This window comes from Anolis sagrei, chromosome 9, assembly GCF_037176765.1.
Source record: "Anolis sagrei isolate rAnoSag1 chromosome 9, rAnoSag1.mat, whole genome shotgun sequence".
NCBI classification, from domain to species: Eukaryota; Metazoa; Chordata; class Lepidosauria; order Squamata; family Dactyloidae; genus Anolis; species Anolis sagrei.
Genome location: NC_090029.1, coordinates 6695219 through 6708907, shown reverse-complemented (window position 1 = coordinate 6708907; position 13689 = coordinate 6695219). Strand labels below are relative to the sequence as shown.

Here is a 13689-nt window from a genome sequence, read left to right as displayed (position 1 = left end):
GGTAGAGGGGTCTGTTGGAAACCAGGAAAATTGGGTTTATATATCTGTGGGATGTCCAGGGTGGGAGAAAAAAACTCTTCTCTGAACGGCCTTGCAGCTTCAAAGCCTAAAATCAGGACAGTAAATAAAGAAAAACACTCAAAAAGCAGGGGAATTCCAGACAAGAATCAATCAGGGCCAGCTAACACTTCCAAACAAGGGATTCCAGACTGGTAATAGTTTAGTAGCTTGTAAGTGTATTGTTTTAATGTATTGTCGAAAGCTTTCATGGGGCAATCTTTCATTGAGAGGTGATTAGATGTCCACAGATATATAAATAATAATAATAATAATAATAATAATAATAATAATAATGTATTGTTGAAGGTTTTCATGGCCGGAATCACTGGGTTGTTTTAGGTTTTTTTCGGGCTATCTGGCCATATTCTAGAGGCATTTTCTCCTGACGTTTCGCCTGCATCTATGGCAAGCATCCTCAGTGGTAGTGAGGTCTGTTGGAAGTAGGAAAATGGGTTTATATATCTGTGGAATGACCAGGGTGGGACAAAGGACTCTTGTCTGTTGGAGATAGGTGTGAATGTTTCAACTGACCACCTTGATGAGCATTTGATGGGCTGGCAGTGCCCAGGGCAATCTTTTGTTGAGAGGTGATTAGATGTGCCTGATTGTTTCCCCTCTGTTGTTTTGCTGTTGTAATTTTTGGGTTTTTTAATACTGGTAGCCAGATTGTGTTCATTTTCATGGTTTCCTCCTTTCTGTTGAAATTGTCCGCATGCTTGTGGATTTCAATGGCTTCTCTGTGTAGTCTGACATGGTGGTTGTGAGAGTGGTCCAGCATTGTAATATAGTAATATTATTAATATATTTATTGTTTTACTCTATTATTATTACATTTAAATATTAAATATTACTATATTGCAATATAATAATATTATTAATATATTTATTGTTTTACTCTATTATTATTACATTTAAATATTAAATATTACTATATTGTACTATACCATTATACAGTAATATTATTAGTAATATTACATGTATTATAAAATATATATTACATTTAATATTTTACCCTATTTATTATTATTACATTTATGATTTTACTCCATTTTTATTGTTATTACATTTATTTTACTCTACTTATTGTTAATATATTTATTGTTTTACTCTATTATTATTACATTTAAATATTAAATATTACTATATTGTAAAAAAAAAATTGTCGTGGCAGGAGTGACTTGAGAAACTGCAAGTCGCTTCTGGTGTGAGAGAATTGGCTGTCTGCAAGGACGTTGCCCAGGGGACGCCCGGATGAATTGATGTTTTTATCATCCTTGTGGGAGGCTTCTCTCATATCCCCGCATGAGGAGCTGGAGCTGATAGAGGGAGCTCATCCGCCTCTCCCCGGATTCAAATAATATCACTATATTAATAATATTACAATATAGTAATATTATTAATATATTTATTGTTTTACTCTATTATTATTACATTTAAATATTAAGTATTACTATATTATAATATAGTGATATTATTAATATATTTATTGTTTTACTCTATTATTATTACATTTAAATATTAAATATTACTATATTGTACTACACCATTATATTGTAATATTATTAGTAATATTACATGTAATATTACTAATAATATTACAACATATAATTATATATTTTCTGTTACATGTAATATTACTAATAATATTACATGTAATATATCATATTATTAGTAGTATTATATTGCATTACATTGTAATAATCTAAATATTATATGTATATACATATTGCAACATATAATTATATATTTTATGTTACATGTAATATTACTAATAATATTACATGTAATACAATATCATATTATTAGTAGTATTATATTGCATTACATTGTAATAATCTAAATAATATATGCATATACATATTGCAACATATAATTATATATTTTCTATTACAGGTAATATTACTAACAATATTACATGTAATACAATATCATATTATTAGTAGTATTATATTGCATTACATTGTAATAATCTAAATAATATATGCATATACATATTGCAACATATAATTATATATTTTCTATTACAGGTAATATTACTAATAATATTACATGTAATACAATATCATATTATTAGTAGTATTATATTGCATTACATTGTAATAATCTAAACAATATATGCATATACATATTGCAACACATAATTATATATTTTCTATTACATGTAATATTACTAATAATATTACATGTAATATCATATTATTATTAGTATTATATTGCATTACATTGTAATAATCATAGAATCATAGAATCAAAGAGTTGGAAGAGACCTCATGGGCCATCCAGTCCAACCCCATTCTGCCAAGAAGCAGGAATATTGCATTCAAATCATCCCTGACAGATGGCCATCCAGCCTCTGCTTAAAAGCTTCCAAAGAAGGAGCCTCCACCACACTCCGGGGTGGAGGCTCGTATATACATATAATCTATAGATTATATGTATATACATATAATCTAAATATTATATGTATATACATGTTGCAACATATAATTATATATTTTATGTTATATGTAATATTACTAATAATATTACATGTAATATAATATCATATTATTATTAGTATTATATTGCATTACATTGTGATAATCTAAATATTGTATATATATACATATTGCAACATATAATTATATATTTTATGTTACATGTATTACTAATAATATTACATGTAATATAATATCATATTATTATTATTAGTATTATATTGCATTACATTGTATATAATATGAAAAAATATGAAATCTAAAAAATATATTACATTATAATATAATATATTATTATTAGTATTATATTGCATTGCATTATAATAATCTAAATATTATATGTATATACATATTGCAACATATATATATTTTATGTTACATGTAATATTACTAATAATATTACATGTAATATAATATCATATTATTATTATTAGTATTATATTGCATTACATTGTATATAATATGAAAAAAATATGAAATCTAAAAAATATATTACATTATAATATAATATATTAGTATTAGTATTATATTGCATTGCATTATAATAATCTAAATATTATATGTATATACATATTGCAACATATATATATTTTATGTTACATGTAATATTACTAATAATATTACATGTAATATAATATCATATTATTAGTATTATATTGCATTACATTGTGATAATCTAAATATTACATGTATATACATATTGCAACATATAATTATATATTTTATGTTACATGTAATATTACTAATAATATTACATGTAATATAATATCATATTATTATTATTAGTATTATATTGCATTACATTGTATATAATATGAAAAAAATATGAAATCTAAAAAATATATTACATTATAATATAATATATTATTATTAGTATTATATTGCATTGCATTATAATAATCTAAATATTATATGTATATACATATTGCAACATATATATATTTTATGTTACATGTAATATTACTAATAATATTACATGTAATATAATATCATATTATTATTATTAGTATTATATTGCATTACATTGTATATAATATGAAAAAAATATGAAATCTAAAAAATATATTACATTATAATATAATATATTAGTATTAGTATTATATTGCATTGCATTATAATAATCTAAATATTATATGTATATACATATTGCAACATTCGCACTCGCCCCAAGCAAGAGTTCTTTCTCCCACCCTGGACATTCTATAGATATATCAACCTCACTTGCCTAGTTTCCAACAGACCCCTCAAAGGATGCCTGCCGTAGATGTGGGCGAAACGTCAGGAGAGAATACTTCTGGAACATGGCCATACATACCCGGGAAACTCACAGCAACCCAGTGATTCCGGCCATCAAAGCCTTCGACAACACAATTCAAAACTAACCTTGGAAAATACTAAATCTGGAGCATCAAAGACAAAGTAAGGTCATGTTTTAAATTGCAGAGGAGGAAAAAAGAGAGAGAGAAGAGAAGGTAAAATGCTTTTCCTGCCCACCCATCCCAGTTTCCGCTTACCGAGAGATATCATTAAAGCTGAGGAACAGGCGTTGGAGGGAGGGCAAAGTGTCCACATCTTTCTAGAATATGAGAGAGAGAGAGAGAGAAAGGGAAGAGAAAAAAGCAAATCAGACCATTCTTGGAGCGCTCCACTTCTGCTATTTACAGCATCCTCGCTGCGGCACTGTCTGCTCCATCGCTCCGCTGCGGCGCAGGACACGGAAGTCTCCTTGGGAAAAACAGAGCTGTAGGGTTTGCAGGAGAAAGAGTGAAGGGGAAAAGAAAGAGTGGGAGAAAGGAGGAGGAGGAGGAGGAGGAGGCAGACGCTGGGCTTTTTCTGAGCAGGTTGCTTCTCGGAAAGGAGCCAAGGTGCTGCCTCAGCGCTTGAGCTTCAAGGGAGGGGAGGAAATGCGCCGCAATCAAACGTCGTGCAAAATAAATCCCGGTTCTGTAGCCCTGTCGCTCTCCAGCGCATCAGAGTGCTAACTCATGCATATAATTGCCCAAGCGGCAGGGACGGCACTACAAGTGGGGGACCTTAAAGTAACCGTTTGGTACTTTGGAGATCTTTCCTTGACTCCCCCATCTATAGAAATAAAAATGTAATGTTCGTTTGTGGGATTAACATAACTCAAAAACCACTAGACAAATTGGCACCAAATTTGGACACAAGACACCTCTCAGGCCAACAAGTGACCATTACTCATAAAAACACAGAAAAACAAAACTATATATACACACACATATATACACACACACATATATGCATATACACACACAAAACATACACAGAAAAGAGGAAGGAAAGAAGAAGGAGGGAAGGAGAGAAGGAAGGAAGGAAAGAAAGAAGGGTATAGATGGAAGGAAGGAGAGAAAGAGGGACAGAAAGAGGGAAGGAGAGAAGGAAAGAAAGAAGGAAGGAAAGAGGGTGAGAAAGAGGGAAATAGAAGGAAAGAAAGAAAGGTAGAGAAGGAGGGAGAGAAAGAGGGAAGGAGAGAAGGAAAGAAAGAAAGGGTAGAGAAGGAAGGAGAGAAGGAAGGAAAGAAAGGGTAGAGAAAGAAGGAGGGAAGGAGATAAAGAAGGAAAGAATGAAGGGTAGAGAAGGAAGGAAAGAGGGTGAGAAAGAGGGAAATAGAAGGAAAGAAAGAAAGGTACAGAAGGAGGGAGAGAAAGAGGGAAGGAGAGAAGGAAAGAAAGAAAGGGTAGAGAAGGAAGGAGAGAAGGAAGGAAAGAAAGGGTAGAGAAAGAAGGAGGGAAGGAGATAAAGAAGGAAAGAAAGAAGGGTAGAGAAGGAAGGAAAGAGGGTGAGAAAGAGGGAAAGAGAAGGAAAGAAAGAAAGGTAGAGAAGGAGGGAGAGAAAGAGGGAAGGAGAGAAGGAAGGAAAGAAAGGGTAGAGAAAGAAGGAGGGAAGGAGATAAAGAAGGAAAGAAAGAAGGGTAGAGAAGGAAGGAAAGAGGGTGAGAAAGAGGGAAATAGAAGGAAAGAAAGAAAGGTAGAGAAGGAGGGAGAGAAAGAGGGAAGGAGAGAAGGAAAGAAAGAAAGGATAGAGAAGGAAGGAGGGAAGGAGAGAAAGAAGGAAAGAAAAGGTAGAGAAAGAAAGAGGGAAGGAGATAAAGAAGGAAAGAAAGAAGGGTAGAGAAGGAAGGAGGGAAGGAGAGAAGGAAGGAAGGAAATAAGGGTAGAGAAAGAAGGAGGGAAGGAGATAAAGAAGAAAGGAAAGAAGGGTAGAGAAGGAAGGAAAGAGGGTGAGAAAGAGGGAAAGAGAAGGAAAGAAAGAAAAGTAGAGAAGGAGGGAGAGAAAGAGGGAAAGAAAAAGGGAAGGAAAAAGGGAGGAAGGAGAGAAGGAAAGGAGAGAAAGAAAGGAGAGAAAGAAGGAGGGAAGGTTGGCCACAGCAACGTGTGGTGGGTACAGCTAGTCTATATAAATAAAAATGTAATGTTCATTTGTGGGATTAACAGAACTCAAAAACCCCTAGATGAGTTTGCACCAAATTTGGCCACAAGAAACCTAATAACCCAAGGAGTGACCATCACTAAAAAAATAAAAATGATTTTGTCCTAGAAGGGTTTGGTGGGCATTGACCTTGAGTTTGGGAGTTGTAGTTCACCTATATCAAGACTCAAATAATAATGGATCTGGACCAAACTTGGCACGAATATTCCATATGCCCAAATATGAACACAGATGGAGTTTGGGGAAAATAGACCTTGACATTTGGGAGTTGTAGTTATTGGGATTTATAGTTCACCTACAATCAAAGAGCATTCTGAACCCCACCAACGATGGAATTGAACCAAACTTGGCACACAGTTCTCCCATGACCAACAGAAAATACTGCCAGGGTTTGGTGGGCAGTGTCCTTTGGTTTTGGAGTTGTAGTTCACCTACATCCAGAGATCACTGTGGACTCAAACAATGATGGATCTGGACCAAACTTGGCACGAATACTCAATATGCCCAAATGTGAACACTGGTGGAGTTTGGGGGAAATACACCTTGATATTTGGGAGTTGTAATTATTGGGATTTATAGGTCACCTACAATCAAAGAGCACTCTGAACCCCACCAACGACGGAATTGGGGCAAACTTCCCAACAGAAAATACTTAAGGCCATCCAGTCCAACTTCACCAGGGTAAGAAAACATAATTGGGGCAAACTTTCCACACAGAACTCCCATGCCCAACAGAAAATACGTAAGGCCATCCAGTTCGCCTCCCTTCACCAGGACAAGTAAATGTAATCAAAGCCATCCTGACAAAGCGCCATCCAGCCATAGATATAGATAGATATGATTCACACACACACAGATATAGTATCATAGATGGGAAAGGGACCCCTAAAGAAGGACAATTATATGTTGTATGTTCCAGAGTAGGTAAACCAGTCAATCTCCACATCAACACTGACAAAGAAACAGCAAAAAAATACTTTTTACCCACAAGCATAAAGACATTACATATATTAGAAGCCAACACTTCCTCATTTCTTTATTTTCCAGATCACCAGACTGGGCCACAGCAACGCCTGGCAGGGGACGGCTAGTGTGGATTAATAATAATCCAGAGCCTCGGGCCCCAAGAATAACACAAGGACTTTGCTCCCAAATTCCAAAATACTGTATATACTCGAGCTGTTGGAGATGACATAAGCTGCCTGGTAGGCATGGTCAATCCATGGTTCTAAAGTACTTATAAAACTACAGTTCTGGTGGTGAAAACTAGGGGGCGCTGGTACTTTGCTTCTACAGTGTTGCTAAAGTTCTGGTGGTGAAAATTTCAGAACTCTAACAAAATTTTCAAAATTTCTTTATAAATGATATTGTTATAAGTATTGTTTTAAGGACTGTTATGATAACTGGGTTATAATTAATTGTTATTGTTTGAACTCTGAAAGAAGAACCAGGAAAATAAGATTCTGACTATAAATAGAAGGTCAGCTGCTATCCTCACATTTTTGCCTTGTTTTTTACTTGTGTTCTATTTTGAAATGGTCCTATGACTGGTCAAATAAATTATTATTATTATTATTATTATTATTATTATTATTATTATTATACTGTGTTATTGATTGTGGCATCGAATTGCTGCTCCCAAAATTCCAAAATACTGTATATACTCGAGCTGCTCTAAGCCGCCCCCCCCCCCCCCCCCCCGGATTTGAGAAGGGCAGGGTAAAAATGCTGTAAATCAGCGTTTCTCAACCTGGGGATTGGGACCCCTGGGGGGGTCGCGAAGGAGCATCAGAGGGGTCACCGAAGACCATTAGAAAACACAGTATTTTCTGTTGATCAAGGGGGTTCCGTGTGTCAAGTCTGGCCCAATTCTATCGTTGGTGGAGTTCAGAAAACTCATTGATTGTACGCGAACTATAAATCCCAGTAATTACAAATCCCACAGGTCAATGTCTATTTTCCCCAAACTCCACCAGTGTTCACATTTGGGCATATGGAGTATTCACACCAAGTTTGGTCCAGGTTGAGAAACGCTGCTCTACCATCAATAACATTCAAAGTACAGCTCTGAAATAAGATTCCGTTCTCTTACCACTGATCTGATCTGATTGTATCGAAGATTGAGTTCGATTAAGGAATCCAGTCCACTGAGGTTTTCAATGTATGTTAAGCAATTCCGGGCGAGATTCAGCACTCTGAGGTCATTCAAGTGGTTGAGATTTTCGACAACAGAAATCTGTCAAAAAGAAACAGTGAACATTTTAGAAACTAAAACCCTTCCTTCAAGCAATCAGCTTCTAATATTTAGTTATATACTTGGGCAATTAAAAAAGTAAAATAATTAAATGTTGAAGGTTGAGCCTCATAAACATAAGTAAGAATACTTACGCCCAAACCGCATTGAGTCACCTAATCGGGCTGAAAAATGCGGTATATAAATAAAGCAAATAAATAAATAAATAAAATAAAAACAGGATGTAGGATTATTAATATTGGTTGTTGTAGGTTTTTTTCGGGCTGTATGGCCATGTTCTAGAGGCATTCTCTCCTGACGTTTCGCCTGCATCTATGGCAAGCATCCTCAGAGGTTGTGAGGTCTCTTCCAACTCTAGGATTCTAGGATTATACATATATGTCACAACCTCTGAGTATGCTTGCCATAGATGCAAGCGAAATGTCAGGAGAGAATGGCTCTAGAACATGGCCATACAGCCCGAAAAAAACTACAACAACCAGTGATTCCGGCCATGAAAGCCTTCGACAATATTATTATTATTATTATTATTATTATTTGAAACACAACAAGATGAGTCCACAGCAGACACTATGCTGGCTGCTGTATTATTATTATTATTATTATTATTATTATTAGATACACAACAAGATTAGTACACCGCAAACAGATCACTATGCTGGATTTGTATTTGATCACACGTTGGACACTTCCCAAGTGTCTAGGACTGTGATGTATTGGAGAATAATGTTCCAAGTAGGGTGGCCTTTTGCAGCTGACAGGTGGTGATTTTGCCAGCGCCGATTGTTTTTAGGTGTAGGCCAAGGTCTTGAGGCACTGCACCCAGTGTGCTGATCACCAATGGGACCACCTTTACTGGTTTGTGCCAGAGTCTTTGTAGTTCAATCTTTAAATCCTCATATCATGTCAACTTTTCCTATTGTTTCTCTTCAATTCTGCTGTTACCTGGGATTGCAACATCGAAGATCCATACTTTGTTTTTTAACACCATTGTGAGGTCAGGAGTCTTGTGCTCCAAACCTCTGTCTGTCTGAATCCGGAAGTCCCAGAGTAGCTTGACGTGTTCATTCTCTGTAACTTTTCTCCGGCTTGTGATCCCACCAGTTCTTTGTCGCAGGCAGATGGGATTTGTGGCAGAAGTCCCAATGAATCATCTGAGCAGTGGTGCTGTGCCTCTGCTTGTAGTCTGTCTGCGCGATCTTCTTGCAGCAGCTGAGGATGGGATCTATTGTTTCACCTGCTTCCTTGCAGAGTCTACACTTGGGATCTGTTGTCGACTTTTCAATTCTGGCTTTGATGGCTTGTTTTTGGGTTTCCAGAATCAGCCCCCGTAAATTATAATAATAATAATAATTATTATTATTATTATTATTATTATTATTATTATTATTGTCTTTAGAGGAGCAAAGCAGCACAAAATTCAGCCACCAATGGAAGTATGGTACCAGCTTCTCACAGACAATCATTAGTCAGCAAAATAATTTGGCAAGCAAGTATATTAACACGTATTAGACCCAGAGCCACATGGAGAACAGCAACAGAAGGCTAAGCAGGAAGTGTGGGTCTCTCCAAAGGTGGTTTCTCAGTTAGGAGTTCTGCACAGCTGGAATCTGGGTTTCATAAAGTATTCATAGAGGAAGTTATTTATAAACCTCTGGGTTCTAGTGGAATTCCTTTCAACAAAGGAGAAATGCTGCATAATCTTTTGGAGAGAGAAAACAACTCAAGTTGTGCTTCTGTTTGGCCAACTTCACCATAAAATGATGGGAAAATTCAAAGAATTGTCGAAGGCTTTCATGGCCGGAATCACTGGGTTGTTGTAGGTTTTTTCGGGCTATATGGCCATGGTCTAGAGGCATTTTCTCCTGACGTTTTGCCTGCATCTATGGCAAGCATCCTCAGGCCCCTTCCTTTTGCCCCTCAGCCGCTTAAGCGGAAAGGGCCTGAGGATGCTTGCCATAGATGCAGGCAAAACGTCAGGAGAGAATGCCTCTAGACCATGGCCATATAGCCTGAAAAAACCTACAACAACCCAATTCAAAGAATGATTGGTAAAAACCTGCAAAGTCAAATCAACCAGTATGCTATAAAACAACTAAAAGTTAAAGACTTCCCCTGATATTAAGTCTAGTCGAGTTCAACTCTGGGGGGGGGGGGGGGTGGAGCCGAAGAGCCAATGTTGTCCATAGACACCTCCAAGGTCATGTGGCCAGCATGATTGTATGGAGCACCGTTACCTTCCTGCTGAAGCAGTACATATTGATCCACTCACATTTGCATGCTAGGTTGGCAGAAGCTGGGGCGAACAGCGGAAGCTCTCCCCACTTCCTGAATTCGAAACACTCCCTGGTTTAATGTCGTGTCAGGAGCGACTTGAGAAACTGCAAGTCGCTTCTGGTGTGAGAGAATTGGCCGTCTGCAAGGACGTTGCCCAGGGGACGCCCAGATGATTTGATGTTTTTGTCATCCTTGTGGGAGGCTTCTCTCATGTCCCCGCTTGGGGAGCTGGAGCTGACAGAGGGAGCTCATCCACCTCTCCCCAGATTCGAACCTGCGACCTGTCGGTCTTCAGTCCTGCCGGCACAAGGGTTTAACCCACTGCACCACCGGGGGCGGGTTAAACCGCTGAGCTGCTGAACTTGCTGACTGAAAGGTTGGTGTTTTGAAGTACTAATCAAGTTTTACCTGATTTCCATGAAGGTCCAAGACATCAAGGCTGACCAGATTATCCAAGTTTGATATTCTCCTTATTCTGAAATATTCAACACAAAAGTATTTTCGGTAATGTATTTATTATTTATTTATTTACAGTATTTATATTCCGCCCTTCTCACCCCGCAGGGGACTCAGGGTGGATTACAATGTTCAATACAAACATTCAATACCAATTTTGACATACAACGTATACAGACATAGGTAAAGGTAAAGGTAGTCCCCTGAGATTGAGTCCAGTCATGTCTGACTCTGGGGTGTGGTGCTCATCTCCATTTCTAAGCCGAAGAGCCAGCGTTGCCCGTAGACACCTCTAAGGTCATGTGGCCGGCATGACTGCATGGAGCGCCGTTACCTTCCCGCTGGAGTGGTACCTATTGATCTACTCACATTTGCATGTTTTGGAACTGCTAGGTTGGCAGAAGCTAGGGCTGACAGCAGAAGCTCACACCGCTCCCCGGAATCGAACCTGCGACCTTTCGATCAACAAGCTCAGCAGCTCAGTGCTTTAACTCACTGCGCCACCGGGGGCTCTATACAGACATACACAGAGGCTATTTAACTTTTTCTGGCCGCCAGGGAAGCTGTCGCTTTCATCGTCCATCTGCGACACTGATGAAGTACTTCCGCATTCCCCGCATGCTTTTTGCTGGAGTGCTTTGCTGGAGTCTTTTTTATGGCCTCATAAATTAGTTAATTTAGCCTCCCCACACAAGGTGGTACCTAATTTTCCTGCTTGACAGATGCAACTGTCTTTCAGGTTGCAAAGGTTGACAACAGGCTACACAATTGGTTGGAAGCCCACTCCAACCCAGGCTGGCTTTGAACTCATGACTTTTTGGTCAGAGTGATCTTAATGCAGCTGCGCCACAATCCCGGTGCAAGTAAAAGGCTGGGAAGGAAGAATCCATGCTCAGGTTCTACCACGGACAATCTTGGGCCCCAGACATTTTAAAAGCACATATATACATCTTCCCATCCAGTCACATTAATACAGATAGAGAAATATGGAGCTATGGGCATAGGACAATATTATATTCCATCTCTATCAGCGCAGAGTATATAGAGAGACCTAATGGAATACATCTCACTCAAGACACACAGGGAACCCAATCAAAATGCTAAGAGCACACCTTTGCTTTGATATCAACCCCCCCCCCCCCCCCCACGTTACCTGTTATTTCCCAACAAAAGGACCCGGAGCAATCTTAAAGTGGAAAGGCCGCTAATTTCCTCTATCTGGTTATCATACAAATCCAAGAAGACAAGATGCTGCAGGTTAGAAATGTTCTGGATCCGAGTGATGCAGTTGTGTTGGAAGCTCAGGAGGCGGAGGTGCTCCTCTCCATCAATAATGGGGCAAACTGTCAGCTTCTGCCTGAAATACAGAAAGTCTTTGTTTGGGAAAAAAATAAATAGCAGGTGCAGGGGTTCAAAGCTGTTAAAAGCGACTTTGGACAATGAATCCCAACAGAAGAGAGAGTCTATCCTTATAATTATTTATTTATCTATTCATTTATTTATGACATTTATATGCCGCCCTTCTCACCCCAAAGGGGACTCAGAGCGGCTTAATAATAATAATAAATTTTATTTATACCCCGCCACCATCTCCCCAAAGGGGACTCGGAGCGGCTTACATGAGGCCAAGCCCAAACAGCAAATTACAATAAAATAAAACCAAAAACGCAAACAATAAACAACATAATTACATAAAACATTATTATTATCCTATAATATTTCATTATTATATGAAAACATAGCAATATAAAATTACACTAGGCACAATCACAATGACAATGGGGGGGGCTACATGTAATGATTAAAAGAGAGACTGATTAAAACTAATTAAAACTCAGGCGAGATAAGAAAGAGACAGATTATTTGCGGAGGAGGACTAATTAAAGTGGGGGTTGTGGAATCAGGCTTTCCCACAAAGGGGGGGGGGGACATATACTCCAATGACAAAACATTGAGGCTAAGCAATAGTGTGAGAATGTAAACCTATTCATCAAAAGCACAGCTGAACAGCCAGGTTTTAAGGTCCTTTTTAAAGGCTTACAAGATATGTATAAAATATATTAAATTATTAGCATAGTACAATATCAGTATTATATATTGTACTACACCAGGGGTCCTCAAACTTTTTAAACAGAGGGCCAGGTCATAGTCCCTCAAACTGTTGGAGGGCTGGATTATAATTTGAAAATACCATGAATGAATTCCTATGCACACTGCACATATCTATTTGTAGTGCAAAAAAACCACTTTGAAACAATACAATAATTAAAATGAAGAACAATTTTAACAAATATAAACATATTAGTATTTCAATGGGAAGAGTGGGCTTGCTTTTGGCTGATGAGATAGGATTGTTGATGTTGTTGTGTGCTTTCAAGTGGTTTCAGACTTAGGTTGACCCTAAGCGAGGGCCGGGTAAATGACCTTGGAGGGCCGTATCCGGCCCCCGGGCCTTAGTTTGAGGACCCTTGTACTACACCATTATATTGTAGTATTATTAGTAATATTACAGTAATATAATTATAATATTGTATTATTAGTAGTATTATATTGTATTACATTATAATATTATATGTATATACAATATATTATATTATTAGTAAAGTACAAGATACAAGATATTGTAATATTATTAGTAATATTACATGTTATTTAAATATAATTATAATATTATTAATGTATTTAATATTTATTTTATGGAAAAAATATTTTAAC

General features: G+C 37.0%; 1 protein-coding gene across 1 annotated transcript in view; it reads right to left on the bottom strand.

Moving 5' to 3' along the window:
• The window catches only part of LRRC49 (leucine rich repeat containing 49), an 80067-nt gene that overhangs the window by 53089 nt on the left and 13289 nt on the right, over positions 1-13689 (bottom strand). Inside the window, exons 6-9 of the mRNA XM_067471250.1 lie at positions 12128-12331; positions 10927-10993; positions 8080-8223; positions 4052-4113 (exon numbers count right to left, since the gene is read on the bottom strand). Coding sequence (XP_067327351.1) covers positions 4052-4113; positions 8080-8223; positions 10927-10993; positions 12128-12331 — 477 coding nt within the window. The remainder of the gene's footprint in view (positions 1-4051; positions 4114-8079; positions 8224-10926; positions 10994-12127; positions 12332-13689) is intronic.